Genomic DNA, 14,838 nt, shown 5'->3' on the forward strand with positions numbered 1-14,838 from the left:
AAAGCAATAGTATTGTACCGAAACGTGCTTTGGAGTTTGGAATGAATGTACCGTGTACTCGTCTTGATAAACTGTGCAGTCTGCTGTTGACCTTATTGCTGTTGATCATGACCTTATTGCGCATCGGTGGATTGACATTGCTCTACTTGTCAATTCCAAAGACTTTTCGGGTGATGCGGCAACGGCAGTGGCCCGAAGACTAATCTAAACGAATCGTTTCCTGAACTAGGGAACTGCTGACCAATCGTCACTTTACCGTTTTGTTGGGGCAAACAGTTTGCAGAGTGTGCATTTGCAAGTAATACTGCGTGCCGATGAACCCGTCACCAACAAAGTCTTATCTGGTTTCGTTGACATATATTATTTTCTCTGTTATTAAACAGGCCCCAAAAACATAATTAAACTACGTGAATTATTTTTCCTGTTATGGAACTGCTATGTTATCAACACTGTACTGTATCATTTGGGTTAAAGTTGTGCTTGCCGATGATCCTATGTATCGGTAATAAAACTTGATCTGGCTGCGCATTGACGTTACTCTAGGAGTGCGAGAGGAATGAATGAACATTCCATCTGTTCATTCATTCCTCTCGTACTCCTAGAGTAACTGCAATGGCTTGCGTTAATACACCGTATTTCCCGTGGTATGGCAGCTTAATGCGTCGCTGCTCCATATTAAATGTGACTGCTTTCCAGATCGTATCTTGAGTATCAGTGGGATTTGTAAAATTAGAATAAAACAAAGAATGTTTTAACCAGTAAGCTGCATTCAAGTGTAAGCACGGGCCTGAAGTCCAACACAACAGGGTCCCTCTGCTTGTCAGCAATGTGTCTACACTGTAGGGTAAAACTGGACACAAAGTGCCGGTGGATTTTCTTTATTGATAAGGCCTTGATACTGACCTGGTGAGAGTAAGCCAACAAGAGATTACTTATGTAAACTGCAGCTACTGCCCAGTTATTTGCGGTTCTATTGTGCAATAGATTACCGGAAGGTACATCACTTAATAACTGGTACGTTTTCAACAGCAATCGGATCTTTCGCAAACACAAAATTTAATACGTCTGCATAATAGCAGTTTCGAAAATTCTTGGCTTGGTTCGTATTATGCTAACTATAGTTTGTTATCATGGCGTCAACCGATACGCATGTTATAATTATTATTACTGGTCTGCTCTGCTTTAGATATGTATTCCCAAAAACGAGTTACTCCTCATTTAACCTTCTGGTAGGGCTCCTGTTTTGCTTTTACTCCTACTATCTAAATAATCTTTTGCTGCTGCGTCTGACGTCCTGAGTTTTTTAGTATTAAACTCAGTCTTCAGATACTGTAATTACAGATAGAAACCGTGACGATCACTTTTGTAAACAAGATAAGGTCAAACGCAACAGCCGCTCCGTTCCATTGCGGAAGGAGCGCTTTATTACGAGTTATCGATACATCCTGCAGGCTGCAAGGTAATGCAGTATCATCGAAGTCACCATGGACGAAGTTATACATTACTGGTGAGTGATGACACTAGTAAGTAAGTGATTAAGATGCTGTGCGGTCCCGTAAGTCTGTGGTAACAATCGAGAGAAAGCAACAGAGACAAGGTCATTTTTCAATTTGAAAAATTATTGTGCTTGCCTTCCTACTGACCTCATAGCGCATGATACGCAGGTCCATAGCGGCTTGTGCATGTGCGCTAACCTGACGTGATTTAAATAATAAATCTGGCATCTCAGTTTGCTAAAAGTCACGTTGTGGAATGCAGCCTGCAAGAAATTGCCGGAAATTATTTGACTGCATGGCATGTTCCTTGTGTGACGTTCCTGTTTCTGGGCGTGTCGACTGGTATGTTTTACGGATTCAGAAGTCAAAGGCTCAAAGCGCTTAGAAAAATTTATGAAATCAGCCGCAGTTACTGTAATAAAGTCCTTTAATTAAACATGAGCATGTGCGAGTACAAAGCCAAGCTGCCGCGCCGGCCGAGACAGAATCCATATACACGCACATTCCCAAGAGGAAGGCCGAAAATATGAAGTATTTCCTCGATTGTGCAGGTTCTACAGTACGCACTTGGCAAGTCTAGCTTTATTAATTTTGATGCTCATCAACGGATAAGGACATGTGAGAATGTCTGTTTACGGGCTTGGATAGTCGAAAATAAATCAGATGATAAATCTTTTGAACATACGCTTTCCGTACAAATTCCGCCTGGAACAGCAAGGACAGCATAAACGACTAAACGCGTATAACGAAAATTCAGTTTTTTAGGTTCGCGATGTCCTGGAACTGCACCACAAATAGCGCCGCATTTCATAATACCACAGTGAATATTTCCATTCCAGCCAAATTGGTGAAACCATGGGGCGCCGTATATCTGTTTCTGTGCTTCAAAGGAGCCGTTGGCAATCTACTTATCGTATGTCTGACCCTGGCCAACCGAAAACTCCGCACCGGATGCGGCTTGCTAATCGCACACTGCCTCCTGACTTATACAATACTATGTGGTTTCAGTTTTCCCATTGTTGGCACTAGTGTTTACCGCAAACTTGTATACGACTGGCAAATGGACCCTAAACACTGCAAACTGTTCCAGTGGATACAGATGGGAGCGCGGTTCGCTTCCCACTGGTTTGACCTTTATATCGCTATCAACCGGATAGTGGCGCTGATCTTTCCGCATCATTATCGTAGATTTTCCCGTAAAACTGTCCAGGGTTTTGTTGTGGCATTCATATGGATAGGAGCTTTTGGAACTTCCCTTTTGGGCTGGTTTGATTGGGCTTTGACATTTGTAATGATCCCATTAGGAACATGTGCTTGTATACCAAAAGGACACTTTGGAATGATACTATACACGATTGTTTTCTATCTGCCAAGTGTGATCACGGCTGGGTTATACATCTCGATTTATCTTAAGATTCTTACGAGGCGACACCAAACCGAACCTGAAAGAGGAATCCACGAAAATCAGCAAAGTATACGCCAGAAGCGGATGGTTACCACCAATATGATGTGTGTCTCATTTGTATTTGCTGGCGGGTGTTCAGTTATTTTACCGGTGCTGGCTGCCATCGTTCACGTTGACGAAGACGATGTTCGTTATCCGCTAATGGTAATGTGGATGGGTGCCGCTCAGCTGCTTGGATATACTGTCAATCCTGTAAGCAAAAGCAAAGCTATAAGATAAAGTTTAAGGTCAAGTTCTTCGGAACATTTCGCGAGACGTTATACGAGAAAGCGCGAGAAATACGCTTGCATATAAATGAATGTGCAAGGAAAACTCCAGTCTTTTTCGCCGACGAATTTGTTGTACTCGTAGACTGTGGTTAGTTTTTGATCCATTTAGCACTTAACAAGTAACTTGCTCGTAATGTTTTCCCCATTTTTGACAGCAGGCGCTCCAGCGCTCGTAGTCGGTTGAAGTGGCGTAATGATTGATCCTGTTTTTTTCCCAGATAATTTGTTTCCTGATGAATCCTCGCTACCGCCTTGCACTGCGGCAAGCGACACTGGCCATGCTTCTGATTCGAACTTCCACAGTCCACTGAAGGAAATATCTCTAGCGCTCCTAAATGCCCCTACCTGCGTGTGGAATTTATGGAAATCAAAATACCAGCAGTGCTGTACCATCTGTAAACTGAGACTACATCCTGTAATTAAAGTACTGCAGTTTGAGGAAGTCCTTCGCCTCCCATTAGATTTTGGAACAAATATTTCCAGTTGCCAGACGCATGTTTCTCCATCAATACTGTGAAAATGCCGAACATAATATTAGATTACCATTTACCAGTCAGCTGCAATTTTATAAATATAAGTATCATAAATATAGATATATATACATATATGTACCCGTACCCTGTATGCAAAAATCTTTCTGCGCGCCGCTTAGGTTTTGACATTGTTAAAATAATTACTGTGATGTTAGGACAGCCTTTAATAAGCAACAGCCATCAAATCATAAAAAACGCAAAACAGGCACACTAACTTGTAAGTACTTGACAGTTAAAACTTAAACATTAAAAAGCAACCAAAACCTATATCCATCCGCGGGTTAAAACTTAAAAGGTAAAGTACTTGAGACTTCAAAAGCATTTCCCTTAATGACAGCCAAATTGAAATGTTGCTTGATAAAACCAGTTGAATGCGCCTCTCCAGTTAATTCACGAATTTTGCGGCCCATAAAGTAATTTTATTAATATTTTAATAAAGAAGCCGGGAAATGAGTATGAATTCTGCGTGCCCGGTTGTACCCGTATTGCGTAATATTGTCGTACAATTGTACAGCAGCTTGCCACATACGGTGCGGTACGCCGTACGGCCCGTACCGTACTGTACCGTCCGGGTACGGTCCAGTTTTTTTTCCTTCTAATCTACCAACGGATAAAATTTCAATGCTTTTTTGCCTTTTTCGTTCGAACTTTGTCCAAGAGGATTGTGAGTCTGCGCTCGTAAAATCCCGGCAGTATCACTTATTAATGTCTGAAGCATGTCTAAAAGTTCAGCAGAATCCTCCAAGCAGGATAACCGCGGTGACATCGGGAAGATCGCGGAGTGTCTGAGACACATGCTAGCCTGTGGCGAATCGAGCGATGTACAGTTCGCAGCGGGACGTCAATATGGCGCAGTGCAGATGTTTTCTGCTCACAGGTGCTTAGCTCTACTGATCTGCTCTGTCTTCGACTGTTCGCAGTTTGGTGGAAGGGAGTTTTATGTAATCTGTTCTGATTGATGCGGTCGTTGTTGTTTGTGCAGACTCATCATGGGAGCCCGTAGTTTTGTGTTCCACACCATGTTCTACGGAAGCATACCAGAGGACTGCTCAGTTCCCCTTGATATTCCCGATATCCATCCTGACGCCTTCGCTAATATGCTGAGGTCGGTTTGCTCTTTGGCAGCATTTCCAGGCATACTGCTACATGTTCAGGATTGCGCACAGTGAATCGGTTTACTGGTTGTAGCTTCATCTACACGGACACCGTGGAGAATCTCAACAGCGATAACGTGTTCCACACACTGAGTTGCGCTGACAAATATGATTTGTCATCGCTGGTTGGTCTGTGCACCCGCTTTATCGTGAACGGCCTCAACATGGACAGCTGTCTAGAAATTTTGGAGAAGGTTAGTTTCCTAAGCTGCTCCCGTTTGTCGTATAAATACTCCAATGTTTTTTTTCAAGATAAATTATTTTCTTGTGTAGGCTAACCGTCATACATGCGAATCGCCCAGTGTCACGGAAGAGTGTTTGCGTCTGATTGATGAATCCAGGGAGCATGTCTGGCAATCCGATTATTTCTCTGCCATCAGACAGGAGACGTTACTGATGATTCTCCAACGAGAGACGTTAGCCGCCGAAGAGCAGATCATCTATTCGTCTGTTGAAAAGTAAGGAAAGCAAAGCACCGTATTCTCGACTTGGCAAATTGGTCAGAGTTATTACAGTTGTACTATGGGCTACTACCACAGAGAAATTAACCGCATTCCACTAGGAATGAAGCGTAAAGCGTGGTAGGAAAAGCGAGAAAACGGTGCTCTATGGAATTACTATAATGATTTATTTCTCGCTTTTTCTGCTACACTTAATCTCTGCTAGAAATGCTACAGTAGCGTATAAAGGGTAATAGAAATGAAAATGTGAAGTAATAATTTTGCTGTATGCATTCTGAAACTGTGAGCTGACACTGTACTGTAGTGTATATGAGAAGTTTTACGTACGCATCCGTCTCTTTTTAGGATGCTACGTAGACAAGACACTGAATTCTTGAACCGAAAGTCCGTAAATTTTCTGCTAAGTTGTTTGCCTTGGCTGGTAATATTGAAAGTTTTCTGGTTGACAGGTGGGCTGTGAACGCGTGCATTCAGAATTCTCGGGATGCGTCTGCCGTTAATCGGCGTGCAATGCTGGGCCCGGCACTGTATCTCGTCCGCTTCCCACTTTTAACCAATGAGCAGCTGATGGCTGGCCCAGCTAAGGTACGAGTACACGTAATTTACAATGTTTTTGGTGACTGATGACCATCGCTTGCCTAGTTTGAAGCTACAATTTAGCCAGTGCTTGCAGAAGTACCAATACTATGTGTACGAAATGTGGGATTTTTTTCAGACTGGTTTGTTACTGCAGTCGGAGCTATGGGACATCTTCCGCTACAAGCATGACACCGTAAAGCCACCGATTCCATTCATTGGGGAGCCCCGACAAAGTTAGCGCGCGTTCACGGCTGCGACGAAAAATGCAGTCTGTGTTGCAGTCATCGCTTTGGCCTTTCTAGTACATGCCATTTACTATACGATTCCGGATGTGAGGTTGCTGCCGGAGAACACTATGTACAGTAATCCTGTAACCATCCGAAAGCTGCAATGGTGAGAAAGCAGACATCATGAAGCAGAAACCCAGCAACGCTTGACATCATTGATATGCATCGTTTTGCAGGAAGATAAGGATTAAGAAAAATGACGATGACTCAACCTTTCTCGGCTTCTATCTGCGTTGTGATTATTACCCGAAATCGACTCCGTGGACGTGCCGGGTTAGGGCAGAGCTACGTCTGCTGCCATGGAAAGCGGGAACTGCACCTGTCAAGAGAGGTATGCTTAAATACATGGTTATTGAAACCTGAGACAACCCATGATTGTAACCTTCGGAAAGGTACTCTGAACCTTTCTAGAGATTTGCCATCAGTACAGCAATCAGGACCATATTTTGGGATTCCCGAAATATATCTCTATGAAGGTGAGGGTTTTTCGTGTGTTTTGAGTTACACATTGCTCACCTATGCTGATATTTTCAGGAATTACTGGACCCCACGAAAGGCTACGTCAGCCCTATTGATTTCTCCGTGAGACTGCAAATCCGAGTGGCTGTTGAACCTCCCTCTGGAATTTAGTGATACAGTGTGCGTTGGTGTCGAGGAAATGTGGCGCATTTAATGGATAAAAAATTGTCTTTGGTTTTAACGATAAGTTTGTAGTTTACTCGTACGTACATTGAATACAGTTTATGTATGCGATCTAACGCAGACTTTTGCCAGATCCCTTTTTTGAAGTTTGACCGTTTACATTGAATAATGCTGTAGTTTATTTATCCGATCCGACGCAGACTTGTTTCTGTTAACAAATCGAAAGGAGCCCTTTTTTGAAGTTTGAAATTGCATATTAAAACATTAAAACAAGAATTTTACAATGTGCTCAAATTGCGTTTCGGAACCAATGACGTACGTAGGTGATTATCCACTTTTGACAGACAGGGTCGGGGAGGACATACTTTGAAAGTTAATAATACTAAATTTCCACGCAACTGACTGGTGAGATACGCTGACTGTCGATATTTGCGCAACAGAAGTATTTCAGTTCACCCTTTAACAACAGTGTAATTTCCTGCATTCCTACGTATGCAAGAGTAACAGTCCTACATCCACAATACAAACAAAATATACCATGTATTTCACAAACCCTGTTAATTGTTATCATGGCACTGATGATAATATTCCACTCCAACTTTTGTGGTCACAATTTTAGTTGTCAAAATGCCACTATTGGAAGTATGTATAACATATAATGCGGATCGCGACAGTTGAGTGCAGTACTAGAATGAGATCAAATTTTAATTTCTTTAACGTTAAGAACGTTAACTATGTAGTACTGTAGTAAGTTTGAAAGTGATTTCGCTGTTAAATTAACTGCATTAAAAAAAGCTAGCAACAGGATAGTTTGCAACGTCCTTATGGATGTCGGCTGTATTCGACATAAGCTGTTGCAGTCCACTGTTGACCTTACCGCGCATCGGTGGATTGTTCTACGTGCAAAAGGTCAATCCAGTCGACAAAGCTGGCTTCCCGGGTGATGTGGTAACGGCATTCAAAGCCCGAAAGCATAACCTACGCGAACCATTTTTCGAATTACAGTATGGAACTGCTGTGCAGTCGTCATTATAATGTGCTGTGTGGGCAAAAGTGTGTACAAAGCGCAAGTAGAGATGCGTACCGAGGATCCGATCAGAAACAAAACTTATCCGGCTGCGTTATCGTATTTTGCGTGGTAATTTGGTACATTGGTACGATATCGTACTGTATCTATCTTCGTGTTCAGTTGGTTTACCGTTCGCGCTGTTCGGGCCTACTCGTGCAGTTGTTTGTTGAATGGGAAAATTTTGCTCTCAAAAGATCTCTAATTTTGCCATACCAGTATACGGCATTCTAATTTTCAGCAAGGCAATGAAATTTCACGGTCTTTTCTATACGAGTACTTATAGATATTTAAAGTACAGTACTGTACAGTACTCGTATCATACAGCAGCACACTTTTGCCACTTTGCCTTTGCCTCGTATACCATGCAGTACGTAGTTTCAGATTGAATCAGTTTTGTAGAAAAACATGGGTAGTTTTTATTGCTTGTGCAATTTGTCCGAACTCTTCTGCCCAAGACGGTCGTGAACCTGCGCTCGTAAAAATTTCTGACTTATTCAACTTCTAAAGACTGAAGCATGTCTAAAAGTTCAGCAGAATCGTCCAAACAAGATAATCGTGGTGATGTCTGGAAGATTGCTGAGTGTCTGAAACAGATGTTAGCCTGTGGCGAATCGAGTGATGTGCAGTTCGCTGTCGGACGTCAGTATGGCGCAGTGCGGATATTTCGAGCTCACAGGTGCTTTGCTTCTAGTTTGAGTGTTCGCAGCTGGTGAAAGGAAGTTCTTTGTAATGTGGTCTGATGGATGCATTCGTTATTGTTTGTGCAGACTCATCATGGGAGCCCGTAGTTTTGTGTTCCACACCATGTTCTGCGGAAGCATACCAGAGGACTGCTCTGCTCCCATTGATATCCCGGATATCCACCCTGACGCTTTCGCTAATATGCTGAGGTCTGTGTGCTCTTTGGCAACATTTCCAGGCATACTGCTACATGTTCAGGATTGCATACAGTGAATCGGTTTACTGGTTGTAGCTTTATCTACACGGACACCGTGGAGAATCTCAACAGCGATAACGTGTTCCACACGTTGAGCTGCGCTGACAAATATGACTTATCCTCGCTGGTTGGTGTGTGCACCCGCTTTATCGTGAATGATCTCGACATGGACAGCTGCCTGTAAATTTTGGAGAAGGTTGGTGTCCTTGGCTGCTTCAATTTGTCGTACACTCAGCTTTTTTTCTCGTTAGTTATTTATTCTCCTGTGTAGGCTATTGGTTGTGAATGCGCATCGCCCAGCGTCATGGAGGAGTGTTTGCGTCTGATTGATGAATCCATGGAGCATGTCTGGCTGTCAGATTATTTCTCTGCCATCAAACAGGAGACCTTACTAATGATTCTACAGCGAGAGACGTTGGCCGCCGATGAGCAGACCATCTATTGTTCGGTTGAAAAGTAAGGACGGCCTCTTGGTAGTGGCAGGAGTTGTACCATCAGTGCATTACTACCATGCGCCACTACTGCAGAGAAATAAAGCCTATACAATTTCTGTACAAATAAGGAACGAAATAAGCAGAAAAAGGAGAAATAAAGCGCACTGTAAAAGTTGCTACAATGATTTATTTCCCGCTTTTGCTACTACTTGTACGCTTAATTTTCTACTTGAAACTGACTGGTGAGCGAATAAGCAGTAAGGCCTCGTCCCGAATCCAAAGCGAATCTCGTTATGGTACGGTTGCTCAACCACACGAGGTGGCTGTTTGCAGTGGCCACGCCTACAGATACGGTACGCGAAGCCACCTCGCGAGGTGGAGTTGCTGTATCGCAACGAGATTCGCTTCGAATTCGGGACAAGGCCTAAGAGAAATGATGTGTGCACAGTGCACACTGATATTTTGCAATCACTCGTTTTAAGGTGCTTCGAAGACAAGACACTAATTTATTGATCCGGAAGTCCGTAGGAATTTTTTACTAATTTGTGCCCTGACTGGTAATATGGAAAGGTCTTGTTGTTGACAGGTGGGCTGTGAACGCGTGCAATAAGCGTTCTCCGGAGTCGTCTGCTTCTAATCGGCGTAAAATGCTGGGACCGGCTCTGTATCTCGTCCGATTCCCGCTCTTAATTAATGAGCAGCTCATGGCTGGCCCTGCTAAGGTAACCGTGTTGCAAAGTATTTTTGGTGATCAATAAAACGCTTGCCTGGCTTGAAAGCAGAATAGCCGCCTACTTCTCGCAGTGATACAATAAGTTTACTTCAGTATTAAAAGTAACGTAATATTATCATCATTAGTATAATCTAACGTGGCGTGGGATGGTTTTGTCAGACTGGTTTGTTACTTGAATCGGAGCTATGGGACATCTTCCGCTACAAGCACGACGCGGTCAAGCCGCAAATTCTGTTCCTTGCAGAGCCCCGAAAAAGTTAGGGTGTTCACGTTGTCGATAAAAGTGTAGGGTAGGCTTTCTTGTAGTATTTGTCTTGGCATTTGTAGTACGTGTCATTTACTATACGGCTCCGGATGCAAGGGTACTGCCAGGGACTATTTACAGCGATCCCATAACCATCGGAAAGCTGCGCTGGTGAGGAAGTTCTCGTAGCTAGAACTTGAAAAATCGATGAACGCCGTTGGGATACATGGTTTTGCAGGAAGATGCTTGTCAAGAAAAATGACCGTGAATCTGCTTTTCTCGGCTTTTACCTGCGTTGCGCTGACTATCCGAAGTCGACTCCTTGGACGTGCCGGGCTGAGGCAGAGCTATGCCTGCTGCCATGGAAAACGGGAACTGCAGCAATTAAGAAGAGTATGCTTGCTTGTACCCATGATTGTAATATTCGTAAAACGTAGCTTGTACTCTTCAACGTTTTAGAGATTTCCCATTTGTACACCAAGGAACACCATGGCTGGGGATTCCCGGAATATATCTCTATGGAGGCGAGTTTCATGTTAAAAGTCTGGGTTACGTCATACATGTTGTTCACGTAAGTTTGTCTTCTCAGGAGTTACTGGATCCGTCGAAAGGCTACGTCAATCCCACGGATTTTTCATTGAAGCTGCAGATCCATGTGGCTGCTGAACCTCCTACTGGAATCGAGTGATAAAGTGCGCGTGTAAACCTGTTGACGAACTGTCACATATTGAGTGATAAAAAATTGTCTTTGGTTTAAATTTATAGTTTATATCGTTTGCTGACAGATTATAATCGTTTCCGCACCTTGTGGAATTTTGTGAGTTTTTATTGCCACATTCTCGGTGATCCCGGAGCTTGTCAGCTAAATAGATGGGAGTTTTGGTCTCCTAGCAGATGGAATGTTTTCCGGTTTTATAGTGAAAGAGTTTTATTTTTTTATAGATTATCGGCACAGTACCGTTGGTACAACTGTAGGCCGTTTGCTTTTTCATTTGGCTACGAGTGTGCGATCTGACGCAGACATTTTCTATGGGTAGTTATTAAATCGATGTATTTTCTACAAGGAAAGCAGCACTTTTTGGAGTTTAGCAATACATTTTAAAGCAGGGATTCACACTGTGCTGAAATTGCTTTTCGGAACCAGCTACATCCTTAATTGTACTTAATCACTGTTTACCCACTTTCGACAGACATGTTCGGAGCGCAGTCGCTGAAAAGTAAACATATTAAACCGTTAAATAAGGTTTCCCAGACACCTGAGATGGGCTGACAGCCGATAGTTTGCGCCACAGAAGTATTTCCTTTCTTTGCCCGCGCCTTTGAACCGCGGTGTAATTTCCTGCGTCGCGAGTATAAGTTTCCTACATCCCAATACAAATACACCAATTGTTCAAATGCCACTACGTACAGTACAGCATGTCACTTGTCGTGAAACGGATCGCGATGATTGAGTGCAGTATGAGATGCTTCGTTCACGTTAACAAAGTTAACAGTAGGTTTGTAACTAACGTACGGTACAATTGGTCTTGCTGTTAATTCACCCCTGCTTTGAAAAAAAGGTAACAGCAGTAGAAGTATAGTAGTGAAACTTCCTTTGCAATGGATGTCGCGCACACTCGGCTATATAAGCTGTGCAGTCCGCTGCTAACTTTACTGCGCGTCAGTGGATTGTTTTTCTTGCCAAAGGTCAATCCAGTCGACAAAGGATTCTCTGGCGATGCGGTAACAGCATTCAAAGCCCGAAAGCATAATCTACGCGAATCATTTTTCGAATTATGGAACTGCTGTGCAATCGTCGCTATACTGTGCTATTTGGGCAAAAGTGTGTACAGTGCACAAGTTATGATGCGTGCCGATGATCCCATCAGTAACAAAAACTTATCCGGCTGCGTTAACGTATTTTCCGTGGTAATTTGGTACGGCATCGTATTCGTGCTTAGTTGGTTTACCGTTCGCGCCTGCCGAGAAAAATTACTCGCGCAGTTGTTTATCGAATGGGAAGCTCTCAGATTCTGCCATACCAATTTACGGCATTCTCAATTACTGCAGCGGCAACGAAATTTCACGGTCTTTTCTACAGTAATTCTGTTATTAATCAACCTGCTAATGACTTGGGTGATTCTCGCTATTGATAACGGGACATTCGATGGAGAACGAAATTTCATTTACGCTGGATTCGATAACTACCGCACAGTGGCGACGGTGGTGACCTTAGTCGGTCATTTCTTCTCCACGTTAGCGTATCTGATACCGTTGGCTTTGCTGTATCTTCTTAGTTGTGCGCTTGCTTCAGAATTCAATGAGCTGACCGAACATCTTCGGAACAATGTCGTTAAAGGAGAATTAATTTCATATAGTGTCGACTGGTACCGGGAACAGCACGAAAAACTGTGCACATTACTCGATTTTGTCGATGACATTTTTAGTAATATGGTGTTTTTGATTGTTTTTTTAAATGTTATCGCGGTATTTACGGTTGTCTTCATCGTGGCTGAGAACTGTTCGAAAGGTTTATTATCCATTCCAATGGCCGCTATTCAATGCTTCTGGTGCTTGTTACATGTTTTACAACTAGCCATCATTATTGCAGCTGGAGTAAAGGTCAACACTGCGGTAAGCGCTGTCACTTTCGCCGCTGCACGCAGAAGCCTTTTCATATTTCGTTTACTTTTACTGTTGACTTTATCCAGTGGTTAGTGATACTACTTTACGCAGCTGTACTAAGCGGTTATCATTTTTTTACAGGCTCACACTCCTGCAAAAATTCTCTACAAATTAAGCTGTGCAAAACTGAAACCAGGAGAAATGCAGCACTTGCAGCTTTTTCTTAACAGATTATCGGGAGCTGGAATTGGACTTAGCGCCGGTGGTTTTTTTCTTGTTGATAAGGTTTTTGCAATGAGCGTAAGCAAAGAAGTCATTTTGCATGCAAAGTCAGCTGCTTGTTGTAGTTACTTATAGTTGACTGTATGGTTCTGTTGTTGGGTTAGATTATTGGAACGTACATCACCTATCAACTGCTGCTTTTCCAGTTGCAACTGGATTTAAGCTCATCAAGCCCGGCTCCAAACACAAATGCGACTGCGTGATCAGTACCAGTTTCGTGAATTCCGGTGATGATCTGGTTCATATTATTTTAATTTCATGGCACGTTTTCATGGCTGTACCAGATACCATACGTATGCAATTAATATTACTAGTTTGTCTTACTGGCACCAGTAAAGATCCGTACCAACGGTGCATATTTATGCACCACTGGTGCATGCACCGTATGTTTTGTGCACCATGAACCTGACCACTACTTACCTCACAATTGTCAGTTATTGTACAGAGTATAGTATCTATCGTCACCCCTTCGCCGCTTGCTACTCTGCCCATATATGCCCCTTATATTATGGTGCATGTTTATGAACATTATGGTTCATATTTTTGTGCACCACTGGTACTTGCATAATTGCATTTACAAGTATTTACGCTTCATTAAATTTTTTCAGGTTGTTTATCGACATCGAGAAAATTCACGTCGTGTTCGAGCACTGGGGCATATTAAGGGTATAACTTTGCATTACTAAAACTCTGACCCATAAACCAATTTAAAATTTAAAGCCTTAGTTCAATAACTTCCATTGTTTTACACTCAACCGCAGTCGTACACGTGGGGTTTGGGGCAGCAGCATACTAAGTATTTTAGAGTACAGTGGCGCCATTAACTTCGGTCAGTATCATAGTACAGAAATTTCTGTACAGTATATTTCCTGTTTTTCAGCGAATTTTTTTTATTTGTGATTACACAGACTGTTTGCACTGCAGTCATACTGATTCACATGCTGCTTTTCTTAGATAGTTAGTGTATTTATTAAACTGTTATTAATAGATTGATAGTTAACTACAGTACTGATTTGAACCAGAATGCGCATTATTGGGCAGTACAGTACTCATGCAACCATAAAGCCCATACTAACTATTACAAAAACTTAGTCAGTACTTTTACTGACAATAATGGTTTCTTTGATATCGCATGCTTCTTTAACAGTCGCTTGGAGACAGTTTGTGCTTAGTCAATTTTCGTCGCGATGAGTTAACAAACTGTGTGTTAGTAAAAGGATGAGTATGAGTTGCTGTATGTTTATGCAACAACAGCAACAACACCAACAAACCGTGAGTTAGTAAAAGGGTTGTAAGACAACGATGAGTACTACGGGTAGCAGTACTACTGTAAAACAAATGTGGTGCTAAATAACTGCTAATGCCATACTTGCACTGCGTATTATACACAAATTAATACTGGGCCAAGGTGCATACTGTATAATTTGCAGCAGCGCCTTGTAAGTCAACTTGAAAGCCGTCGGAATTACCTCGTAAATCGACCGATTTGTGGTGTGAACGATGGCGAAAGCACTTTACAGTAAGTACTTACGCACTACAGATATTGCAGTATTTATTTCAAAATAATATAATACAGTACTACCAATACATTTTCAAGGTGATCTTCCCGAACACCGCCGAACATCCCGAAACAGGCGAACAGTATATGG

The 14,838-nt window shown here is 42.5% G+C and overlaps 4 protein-coding genes across 6 annotated transcripts; all 4 read left to right on the forward strand.

Annotated features, from left to right (window-relative positions):
- Positions 1 to 2,187: 2,187 nt before the first annotated feature.
- LOC129583398 (melatonin receptor type 1B-like) lies at positions 2,188 to 2,913 on the forward strand (the record flags this gene model as incomplete). The annotated part of the gene is made up of 1 exon (XM_055475185.1): positions 2,188 to 2,913. A coding segment is annotated over exon 1 (645 nt), but the record flags the coding sequence as incomplete, so codon positions are not given.
- A 1,472-nt stretch (positions 2,914 to 4,385) lies between these two features.
- LOC129583394 (BTB/POZ domain-containing protein 1-like) lies at positions 4,386 to 7,170 on the forward strand. 2 transcript variants are annotated; one of them, XM_055475178.1, is made up of 10 exons: positions 4,386 to 4,640; positions 4,746 to 4,868; positions 4,952 to 5,111; positions 5,191 to 5,375; positions 5,828 to 5,963; positions 6,094 to 6,190; positions 6,260 to 6,350; positions 6,421 to 6,575; positions 6,637 to 6,720; positions 6,779 to 7,170. In XM_055475178.1, the coding sequence occupies exons 1-10, from the start codon at positions 4,480 to 4,482 to the stop codon at positions 6,817 to 6,819; spliced, it is 1,233 nt and encodes a 410-aa protein (XP_055331153.1). In that variant the 5' UTR covers positions 4,386 to 4,479; the 3' UTR covers positions 6,820 to 7,170. The 2 variants fall into 2 exon arrangements, with proteins under 2 accessions (XP_055331153.1, XP_055331152.1); XM_055475177.1 differs by having other exon boundaries at positions 6,656 to 6,720.
- A 1,091-nt stretch (positions 7,171 to 8,261) lies between these two features.
- Positions 8,262 to 11,294, forward strand: LOC129583396 (uncharacterized). Of its 2 annotated transcripts, XM_055475183.1 has the most exons (11): positions 8,262 to 8,631; positions 8,723 to 8,845; positions 8,929 to 9,088; positions 9,164 to 9,348; positions 9,913 to 10,048; positions 10,219 to 10,315; positions 10,387 to 10,474; positions 10,542 to 10,696; positions 10,763 to 10,827; positions 10,893 to 10,995; positions 11,089 to 11,294. In XM_055475183.1, exons 4-10 carry the CDS (start codon positions 9,197 to 9,199, stop codon positions 10,989 to 10,991), a joined length of 792 nt encoding a protein of 263 aa, XP_055331158.1. In that variant the 5' UTR covers positions 8,262 to 8,631; positions 8,723 to 8,845; positions 8,929 to 9,088; positions 9,164 to 9,196; the 3' UTR covers positions 10,992 to 10,995; positions 11,089 to 11,294. The 2 variants fall into 2 exon arrangements, with proteins under 2 accessions (XP_055331158.1, XP_055331157.1); XM_055475182.1 differs by having other exon boundaries at positions 10,893 to 11,294.
- Positions 11,295 to 12,783: 1,489 nt separating this feature from the next.
- Positions 12,784 to 13,417, forward strand: LOC129583434 (uncharacterized). Its single transcript, XM_055475231.1, has 3 exons — positions 12,784 to 12,916; positions 13,049 to 13,207; positions 13,294 to 13,417. The coding sequence occupies exons 1-3, from the start codon at positions 12,830 to 12,832 to the stop codon at positions 13,390 to 13,392; spliced, it is 345 nt and encodes a 114-aa protein (XP_055331206.1). The 5' UTR covers positions 12,784 to 12,829; the 3' UTR covers positions 13,393 to 13,417.
- Positions 13,418 to 14,838: the final 1,421 nt, after the last annotated feature.

This window comes from Paramacrobiotus metropolitanus, unplaced genomic scaffold, assembly GCF_019649055.1.
Source record: "Paramacrobiotus metropolitanus isolate TYO unplaced genomic scaffold, Prichtersi_v1.0 Parri_scaffold0000010, whole genome shotgun sequence".
In the NCBI taxonomy this organism is placed as follows: Eukaryota; Metazoa; Tardigrada; class Eutardigrada; order Parachela; family Macrobiotidae; genus Paramacrobiotus; species Paramacrobiotus metropolitanus.